Raw genomic sequence first — 10,893 nt, forward strand, 5'->3', positions numbered from 1 at the left:
TGGGTGGCATTCTGTAAAATTCAAGTGACACATCGTGGTCAACTATACCACGCCTCTGATATAGACTCCGGGTTACAGCTCCTCAAAGAGTTGAATCTGGACCCACCTCAACTACCTACTCCGAACAATGACCAAAGAAGAAACCCATTTTCCTCCAGTTGTTGGCGTAAAGCTGTTAAAGAATTAGAGTATGGACCTCAATGTTCTGCTTTGTTAAATACCTTCTCATTCCATTATTTCTTTTGTTTGCTATGCACCTGTTTTAAATTGAGATACGTAGACCACATATGCAAACAAAATTTGTTTCATCAGTATGTCTCTTTGCTGGGTTAATTTTTCCTTATTTTTTGCATCTTTGTCACAATAAAGGGGGAGGGAAGGCGTTTGTTTTAGAAGAAGAAGAAGAGATTGGATTTATACCCCGCCCTTCACTACCCAAAGGTGTCTCAGAGTGGCTTAGAAACTCCTTGCCCTTCCCCTCCCCACAACAGACACCCTCTTTTTCAAGTACAGCTCTTATCAGAACTACGGCTTGCCCAAGGTCATCCAGCCAGGTGCAAGTGGAGAAGTGGGGAATCAAACCCAGTGGAGAAGTGGGGAATCAAACCGGTTCTCCCAGATTAGCATCCGCGCACTTAACCACTACTCTTTTAGTTCTTGCTCACTCCTTTTTCTATTTTCACTTCTATTCATGATATCAATGGCTCTACAAGCCAATTCCCTATATAAAAGGGATTGCAGAACGTGGTTATCAGTTCTGTGCAGTTTTAGTTTGATCCACTGGTTGTTAGTGGAGTTACTCTTTAACGAACCTTTTTACTTTTAATGTGATTAGTTCCAATATTTTTGAACCTGATTTTGAGACAACACAGGTTCTCTCCAGGTTATCTTTAAGCTTTATAATATATGTCTGTCAAGATAAGACTGTTCTTAACTCCCTTGGCGGGAGGGCGGGGTAAAAGTGTGAAAAATAAATAAATAAATAAAAATAAAATTTTTGCACCTGTTGGAATTTTGGATTCTGTTTAGCTCTTATGCTTATAAGTTTTTTTAAAATGGAAAGTTCTGTGTATATCCCTTGTCCAGTTTTAAAGTTAATATTGTTGAGACTTGTTTGCATCGTACCATGAATTGTTACTTCACCTCCAATCAATTTTCTTGTCTTGATGAATTCATACTGTTATATTTATGCCTTATCTTGCCATTTAAATATTTCCCCCCATGACACAACATTCTTCAAGGAAGTTTATCTTCCTTAATTGCAGGGGCTTGAATAATATTATCAAAAGAAAGGGAATTGCAGCTGCTTTAATTTCTCAGAGACCTAATATAATCTTTCTTCAATATATTTACTGTAATAGTAAACAATCTATAATTTTTAACTCACAGAATTTTCCTCTACAATTCTTAGCTCCAGGGATCTCAAAAGCTAGAGGAGTAGCCATCCTGATTAGCAAAACCTCTAGATACACCAAAGAAAGAAACTGAAAAAGACCCACAAGGCAGGTTTTTATTTTTAAAAGGAGTCCTTGACGGAAAGCCTCTAACTTTGGCCTTTAACAAGCTGGACTCCTTTAGTGAGGGGCCCTTTGTACTAGGAGGGGATTTCAACTTCACAGCTGATTCAATATTAGATGGGTCCCACCCTTGCACCAAACTGGCTTCGTGGTTTAAAAATACAAACACCTCTCCTACACAGCTTCAAGCACTCTTTCATCAGTACAACTTTTGTGGTATCTGGAGAGCTAGACACACCACTGAAAAAGCGTACACTTATTTTTCTCCAAAATATCTAACCAAATTGATTATATTTTGGTTTCTAACTCCATTAGCAAGTCTTTTCTTTCAGCAGACATTGGCACCTGCCTCTGGTCTGGTCACTCATGGGTGGAATGTAGCAGGTATGATGAAGAAACAACCACATGAGACTATAATTGGAAGTTAGATAATAATCTTTTATTACTGGCATCGGTGACAGAAGAGGTAGGAGAAAGTATCACAGAATATTTTCAATTCAATGAATCTTTTTTTTTTTTATAAAGATTTTATTAGCTCCCCTAAAAAGGGGAGGTATTTCGCTTAAAAGAAAAAAGGGAAAGGTAGACAGTGGGAGAAAGAGAAAGCTGAGTGATATATAAACTGGTAAATTAAACTGTTAGTAATGTCCAATTAATCTTCTTGGGCTTCTTCTGTGTGTTGTCAAACTTCTTTTCTTAGTCCGGTCTCATGTGATTCTCTGTTAGTATATTAGTAATGTTCCCTTGAGTTCTGTTAATAAAAAAAAAGAAAATCTCTTCTGGATACAGTCCTCGCTGACAAGGAGGGGTTTCCTCTGTTGCCTTCTACTTCCGGCTTGTTAAATTCTCCTTCGGGTTGCTGTTAACACACTCAGTTCATGAAAACAGCCGGCTCTCACACACAAGCAAACGCCCAGACGGAAGTCCCTCCCTTCCTCCGCTCGTTTTTGCCCAGCTCCGACATCTTTTCTTTTTTGTTTACTTTTAGAAAGTTCTTAAAGTGTGCTCCAGAGAGACAAAACTTTTTCTCGCTTTAGTTCAAATACATCAAGGGAAAACACCGCTGTTCGCTCAGTCCATTCCCCCCCTCCTTTTCTTTTTCGCTTATGCAGTTAGAGGATTAACCTCCTCGCCTTTTTCGCTGGGTGGGGGGGGGAGCGGTTTTAGATCTTTTTCTTTGCATTTTGACAACTCACAGTTAAGCCGATCTTTTCTTTTTCAACTTTTTCGGATGGTCGCTTTATCACTCGGTGACGTCCGGTGGCCCCGCTAAACCCCGTAAAAACGGGATCGCTCACGCAGCAAGGTCCAAAGGGGCAGGGCATGGCGGGAGCCTCGTCTCCAACCTCTCGGCTGAGAGAGAGACCCCCCCCTCGAGCGCCCTAAAGCGCCCCGGATCCGAGCTCCTCACATCCTGAGGTGCTCGTTCGGGTCTCCGCTCGTGCGGATTCCCTCCTCCACCGCGGGCGGGCGAGACGCCCCTCGGGAGCGACCCAAGGATGCGTCCGCCATTCGCGGGAGCCAGACCGGAAGCCCAATTCAATGAATCTTGTAGGGTGTCTCAAGACCTGACAGGGGACGCTTTTAGATCCGTCCTTTGAGGCAAGCTGATTGCTTTGGCTTCCTCCTGTACAAAAAGAAGAGGATCAAATAAAGCGTGATTTAAAGGACAAAATCAAAACCTTAGAAGTCTAATACAAACGATTTGGCCGTAAAAAGACATATGAAAAGTTGTTATTGGAACAGAAAAAAATTGATTCTGTAGAAGTATCTCAAATCCAAAAAAAATTACTCCTAAAAATAAGGATTTGTTGGATACTCCTGTCCAGGGGTCATTTCGTAGAAAAAGAGCTAGGGGAACTCATTAGCACAACTCATTAGCATATGCCACACCCCCTGACATCAGGGGCCCGGCGGTGGACCTGCAAGGCCAGCGGGAGTGCGAGGAAGCCCTGTCAAGGCCCTCCCTGGCTCCAGGCAGGCAGGGGTGGGGAGAGGCGGGGAGGAAGCAACTTACCCTCCCTCTTCTCCTGCCTCCTCCTGGCTGAATGAGGGCCGGAAGCGGGGTGGCCGGAAGCAGGGGGCGGGGCTTTGTCATGTGCCCCGCCCCCTGCACCTCACCTGGGGGAATTGCGTTCCCCCGCGTTCCCCCCCGAAATGACCTCTGCTCCTGTCTCTGCTCAAGAGATTCAAGATATCATACCATTAAAAGACTTAAAACCAATAAATCGCCAGGGAGCAATGGTTTTACAGCTGAATTCTATAAAAAAAATAGCTCTCTTCTGGCTGGTCGCTTGGCTCCTACGTGCAATCAAATTATGTCTGAAGGGATTATGCCCCCTACGTGGAGGCAGGCTAAATTAATAGTTATACCCAAGAAAAATAGAGACCCTGCTGATTTGAGCGCATACAGGCCTATTTCTTTACTCAATACTAATTATAAAAATTTTACAGCCACCCTAGCAGCTAGGCTAAACAAATTCATAAACTCCCTGATACACTCGGATCAGACGGGATTTATTCTAAATTTTCTATCTAAATATCTAAATATATTTCCGATAACACCAGGAAAGCACTAAATCTTATCCAGTATTGTCAACATAAGCAAATAGAATCCTTGTTTATTCTCTCTATTGACATCGAAAAAACCTTTCATAAAATTGAACCGAGGTACCTGGAATGATTCTTGGAAAATATGGACTTTGGTCCTAATTTTAAGAGAGCAATACACACTCTTTACCATTCACCCAACGCCTATGTCAGTATTAATGGATCCTCCTCCAATGACTTTCAATTATCCTTTTGCACGAGACGGGGGTGCCCACTCCCCCCTCTACTTTTTGCCTTTGCTATCGAGCCTTTAGCTCAAGCTATTTGTATTCATCCACAGATTTCTGGCATTCAACTGGGGAGACAGCAAATTAAAATTAGTTTATTTGCTGACGACATAGCAGTTTTTGTTACTCAGCCTAACCAAACCTTACCTGCTCTGGAAGCATTGTTAAACTCCTTTGGTATGATTTCTGGTCTTAGAGTCAACCCTTCAAAAAAGTTGCTCTATCCTATTAATTTAACAGACTCACAAAGGAAGTATATAAAGAGCCATTTCAATTTTTCCTGGGTGTTGAAAACATGGCAGTACCTAGGAATCCATATTCCATTGCAATTGTCTGACTTATTTAAATATAATTTTTTACCACTAAACAAACTTATTAATGACCTACCTTTCCATTGGAGTGTCGCTTTATCACCCTGTTTTGAAAGAATACAGATAGTCAAAACTTTTACCTTTCCAAAATTCCTATTTTTATTTCATACTATTCCCATAACAATCCCCATAACATTTTTAAGATATCGCAACAATCTTTTACTAAATGTATTTCGAAACCAGCTCTACCGTGAGTGCACTATAACACTATAACACTCTGCGCTGCCTGACCTAACTTTCTCTCTCTTTCTGTATGTCTGCGAATGAAGGCAGGAATATAAGAAAGACTACGGTGAATATCAACAACTGCCTTGCATCTAAAGAAAGGCTGAAGATTGCCTCAAGAGGTTCCCAAGACCATATTTCCTTCCCAATTGAGTTGGCTGAGAGTGAATATCCTTCACGGTTATGTCAAGGGAAAAGGCAAGGAAAAGCCATGGGAGATTTCTAATTCACTTCAGAGCAATGGTTTTTTGGGTTTTTTTGCAATTTTTTTAAATTTTCCAAAACTACAAGAAAATAAGGAAAGGGAAACTATAAACTATAGGAGAATGTAAAGATAAACCACTAAAAACCCAAGAGTTGGTGGTCATAGAATGATTACAATAAAATAGCTTTAAGTTAAAAAAAGTAATTTGTTACATTGAAGGTGATCATTACAGTCACTTCGATAATTCAAGTCCAGGTATTCTGACTTAGTAAAAAACAAAACAAAGAACACTTAAATATTAAGAAATAAGACCAAAACTCAGAAAAAATTGGCATCTCATTTTCCTCTTCTTTCCCTCAATTGATATCCTTGCTTGGGGGCAGCAGCCCCACGTTCCAAATCTGAGTCCTCCCCAGTAAGTGTTTCATCATCACTCCCCTTGTTGCTTTTCTCATCCTCTTCCCCTGTTGGATCCAGTTGTTGCTGCAAAAACTCACGTGCTTTCATAACAGAGTCAATCTCCCCCCTCTTATCTTTAAATTCGAAGAGTATGCATTCAGGTACAATCCATTTGTAGGAGATGTTATTCTTTTGTAGAAACAGAGCCAGGTCTCCATATTTCTTCCTTTTTCCCCTTATTTCAAAGGGGATGTCTTTCAAAACTCTTATCTCCTTGCCATCAATTTTAAGGGTAGTTCCATTTAATCCCTCACATGTCTTCTGGAGAATCTAACCACCACATTACCGGGTAGATTATTTTTCTTTATATATTCTGATTATGACCTATAGATCCATTCCATCTCGCCTTGAAGAAAATCCGTTTTTAAATCTGCAACCGGTCCCGGGGCATCACTCATAGTATGTTTAAGATTCTCCCCTTTAATCTCAGGAACTCCCTGAAATCTCAGTGTAAAGCTTACCTTTTCTATTTGAAGCTGTAAAAGCTGGGCTTCATCAGAGTTTCTCTTCTTTTCCATCTCCTGCATTTCCTTTTTGAGCTTTTTGGTGTTGGCATCCACTTCTTTAAGATTCCCAGCTATTTGCTGTTGTTGTTTTTAGTCTCGTCTAGTTGCTGTTGCTGTGCAGCGAAGTTTTGAATGAGTGTCGTCATTTGATTCTGAGCAATGTTTTGTACAGTCATACAGCCCGCTGGGGAAGGAGGGAGGACCTGAAATCTCGAGGCTCAGAAGGTCCTTGTGGGCAAGAGCTCAGCTGTGGCACTTGAGGGGATGAGATATCCTTAAACACTAGATATTCCGGGGAAAGGTGGAGGGGTGGTTAAGATCAGCCAAGGTGAATGAGGCCAAAAGGCCATCAGACCTTATCTACTGCAGTCACATAGATGCCTTTAAACCTTACCAAACCTCCCAGGGACTAACAGGAACTCTTAATTTTTTTCCAGCAGAGGATGATCTGGCTGACGAACTTCATCAGCAAATGCCAGATAAAGTTAAAAATGAAGACCTGAAAGAAAACATCAGGAATCGAGGCGGACTGATGAGACAAAAAGTCGGTCATATGGCTGAGAAGAGGGATGGAAGACAGTGTAATGTAAATATTCCAAAGCACAGGATAATGAACACAAGTAAATCCATTTGGTGTGAAAAGTACTTCAGAAATAGATCACAAGTCTTCATACACCAAAGAATACACCGAGTCGAGAAACCTTTTGAATGCTCAGTGTGTGGAAAGAGATTCAGCGAAAATAGCGGTCTTCAAGTGCATCGAAGAATCCACACAGGGGAGAAACCTTTTGAATGCTCAGAGTGCGGAAAGACATTCAATCATAGTGGTAATCTCCGGAAGCATCAAAGAACCCACACAGGGGAGAAACCTTTTGAATGCTCAGAGTGTGGAAAGAGATTCAGTCAGAGTTCTAGTCTTCTAAAGCATCAGAGAATCCACACAGGGGAGAAAGATTATGAATGCTCAGAGTGTGGAAAGAGATTCAATTGTAGTGGTGATCTTTGGAATCACCAAAGATCCCACATAGGGGAGAAACCTTTTGAATGCTCAGAGTGTGGAAAGAGATTCACTCATAGTGGCAACCTTAAGAAACACCAAAGATCCCACACAGGGGAGAAACCTTTTGAATGCTTGGAGTGTGGAAAGAGATTCACTCAGAGTAGCAGTCTTTACCTGCATCGAAGAACCCACACAGGGGAGAAACCTTTTGAATGCTCAGAATGTGGAAAGAGATTCACTCAGAGGGGCACTTTTCAACAGCATCAGAGAACCCACAAAGAGGAGAAACCTTTTGAATGCACAGAGTGTGGAAAGAGATTCCGTCAGAGGGGCACTTTTCAACAGCATCAGAGAACCCACACAGGGGAGAAACCTTTTGAATGCTCAGAGTGCGGAAAGAGATTCAGTTGGAGTGATAGACTTAAACAGCATCAGAGAACTCACACAGGGGAGAAACCTTTTGAATGCTCAGAGTGTGGAAAGAGATTCAGTACCAATGGCACTCTTCAGAAGCACCGAAGAACCCACACAGGGGAGAAACCTTTTGAATGCTCAGAGTGTAGAAGAAGATTCAGTACCAGTAGCAGACTTCAGACGCACCAAAGAACCCACACAGGGGAGAAACCTTTTGAATGCTCAGAGTGTGCAAAGAAATTCAGTTACCGTTGCAGTCTTCAGGACCACCAAAGAACCCACACAGGGGAGAAACCTTTTGAATGCTCAGCGTGTGGAAAGAGATTCAATCGAAGTGGCAATCTTCAACGGCATCAGAGAACCCACACAGGGGAGAAACCTTTTGAATGCTCAGAGTGTGGAAAGACATTCAGTGATAGTGGTAGTCTTCGGAAGCACCAAAGTACCCACACAGGGGAGAAACCTTTTGAATGCTCAGTGTGTGGAAAGACATTCAGTACCAGTGGCAGTCTTCAACTGCATCAGAGAACCCACAGAGTGGAGAAACCCTTTGATGGCTCAGAGTGTGAAAAGAAATTCAGTACCAGTGGCAATCTTCAACTGCATTGAAGAAGCCACATGGGAGAAAGTTTTTGAATGCTCAAGCTGGAATGAGATTTAGTTGTAGTAGCCATCTTCAGCTGCAACAAGGAGCCCACAATGAGGAGAAACGATGTAAATCCTTAGCTGTGAAAAGAGCTTATCTCCTATTTCACACCTAAAAGACAACCACAGACGATACAAAGCATTGAAAAGATATAAGCTGCTGTAAGAAGCTTTGAATATGCACAGAAACCTTATGCTAACGTTCAAGAAATGTTATAAATATTCAGAGTGCGGAAAGAGTTTTATCCATGTTCAAAACCTCAGAAGGATCCCTCAGGGAAGAAAGCAAGGAATGGTGCAGTCTCTTATGGATAAAAGGATAAGCTGATCTCTCCTTTAGCATCGAGGAGTTCTGTCAGGGAAGAAACCTTATCAATGTTCAATGTGTGGCAAGAGCTTTAGGCACAGATCTGATCTTCAGTTCCCTCAGAAAATCCATACATGGGTGAAACATTTCTATAGCTGGTTCTGATCAGGTTCTTCAAACGCACTGGCACTGGAGGTTCAGAAAGACTGAGGACATAGATAACACAAAGAAAGGCCTTTTTAGTTTTCCCCCTCCTCTGTGAAACTTGCTACTTCAAGTTATCTGCCATTCTAACTCTGACATGCTCAAAAGTGGCAAAAACAGTTCCTTTTCGAAATTGTATGAAGGACTAGCCAAGTTGAGAGGGTCACAGATATCTACAGCCTCTCTCCTACTGGTGTAACCATAGTATGACCAGCCTGCCTTCTTAATTCACAAACATGTTTATCTGACAAGCAATTGTAGCGAGGCATTTCTCAACCCTAATCCCTCCCCAGTCCAGCCTGCTGTGAGCTTTTGGGGGGTTCTCATCACTTTGAAACCCAAAGCTTTCTGGCAGTAGGATTAATTTGAGTTGAAAAGAAAAGGTTGTCTCCCTTAACCCAACAACTCTGTACGTTCTAAGGGGTCAGATGCCCCCTCTCCCCACAACAAGCAGTATTGTTGAAATGGACTAGTATCCATGGAGTTGGCAGGTGAACCTTGTAGGGCACGAATTCCCCAATTCAAGTTGTCCTTCCCACCCCACCCCCAGTTTCCCACAGAGAGAATCAGGGGGGAGAAGTCGGATTCCCTCCTTCTCTGAACCCCACCACTGCCACCACCTGTGCATGTGCCAGAAGCGACCTGGACTGAGCCTTGGCCAAGGCGTCTTCCCCCCCATCTTCCTCCTCAGAAGCCCCCTTGAATTCCTCCATTGAGACTGGGCCATTATGGCACCAATTGACAAAATTCTCTTTCTGTCCCCTTACTTTATTTTGGAGAGTTATTTGCATTAGAGTTGGAAACAGGCCCAAAGGGGAAAAAATATCCTCCCTCATTCCCAGAGGCTTGATGTGTGTGGAAATGGGTATCTGAAGAGATAAATAACATCCCGTAAAGGAATGGCACACTTTTCTCCTCCAGAAGAAGAAGAAGAAGAAATTGGATTTATACCCCGCCCTTCACCTGGAGTCTCAGAGCGGCTTACAAACTCCTTTCCCTTCCCCTCCCCACAACAGACACCCTGTGAGGTGGGTGGGGCTGAGAGAACTCTGACACAAACTGCTCTTTCAGGAACAGCTGTGCCAGAGCTTGTGACTGACCCAAGGTCACATCAGCAGGTGCAAGTGGAGGAGTGGGGAATCAAACCCGGTTCTCCCATATTAGAGTCCACACACTTAACCACTACACCAAACTGGCTCTCCAGGCAGTTGGCATCCCTAGATGAAGTGTTTCTTTATGGATCAGAGAAAGCAATACTCAGCCAAGGAAGAGTCACAGCTCATTAAAGATATTATTGTTTGTATCAGATAAATTAGACTTTGTGTTTTCTGTGCTTTGTGGGCTCTTTCAAATCTCCCCAGCTGTGATTGAGTGGATTGAAGGTTTAGAGATTTATTTGTATTTAAGATTGCCCAATTGGTCTGCATAGCCATTGTATCAACTTGATTATGTATTTTATATTATGATATACTTCCTCTGTGTGACTCTGCCATACGATAAATAGTTCTAATAACGTGCTTTGCGGGGGTTTTAATGACTTGGGCGCAGGGGTCTTTTTGTAGAAAAAGAGCTGCCAGAGCTCATTAGCATAACTCATTAGCATATGCCATACCCACTGACATCACCGGAAGTGTGTCATAAGGCCACACCCCCTGACATCACCGGAACCTCTTGATGACTTTTTTTTGTTTCGTGTCCTTGGCTTTTTCGGTCTGTTGATTATGGTCCAGCTCCCCCTCTTCCTGTCACATGACTCTAATATCACATCCCGGGATGCTCCTTTGTGAGCGACTGGCATTAAAGCTATGAGTGAGCAATTTGGCTACTGCATAAATTAGTTTGCTCTGGAGGCATCTTTCCTGAATTAAGACAAAAATGTATGAGCCGGAGGCTAAAAAACTGTTAGCTACCTTGCACTTAGAGGAAACACTGGACAAAACCCAGGTACCCTCAGGAGGTCCACCAGCAGGGCCAAAACTCCAGGAGCCCTCCCACTCTTGCCCCCCAAGCACCAAGAATGCAGAGCATCCCTTGCCCCAGACGTAAGAACATAAGAGAAGCCACGTTGGATCAGGCCAGTGGCCCATCCAGTCTAACACTTTGAGTCACACAGGGGCCAAAAATACCAGGTGCCCTCAGGAGGTCCGGCAGTGGGGCCACAACACCAGAAGCCCTCCCACTGCCCCCCCAAGCACCAAGAATA

The 10,893-nt window shown here is 42.9% G+C and overlaps 1 protein-coding gene across 1 annotated transcript; it reads left to right on the forward strand.

Moving 5' to 3' along the window:
• Window positions 1-6,606: 6,606 nt before the first annotated feature.
• LOC107115704 (zinc finger protein OZF-like) lies at window positions 6,607-8,368 on the forward strand. The gene has a single exon (XM_015417461.1). The coding sequence runs from the start codon at window positions 6,653-6,655 to the stop codon at window positions 8,141-8,143; it is 1,491 nt and encodes a 496-aa protein (XP_015272947.1). The 5' UTR covers window positions 6,607-6,652; the 3' UTR covers window positions 8,144-8,368.
• The last annotated feature ends 2,525 nt before the right edge of the window (window positions 8,369-10,893 follow it).

Source organism: Gekko japonicus, unplaced genomic scaffold (assembly GCF_001447785.1).
Source record: "Gekko japonicus isolate JY-2015 unplaced genomic scaffold, Gekko_japonicus_V1.1 scaffold3271, whole genome shotgun sequence".
In the NCBI taxonomy this organism is placed as follows: Eukaryota; Metazoa; Chordata; class Lepidosauria; order Squamata; family Gekkonidae; genus Gekko; species Gekko japonicus.

Coding starts and splice junctions, on each gene's coding strand:
- LOC107115704 (XM_015417461.1), top strand. CDS start 6,653: ATGAGACAAAAAGTCGGTCATATGGCTGAGAAGAGGGATGGAAGACAG.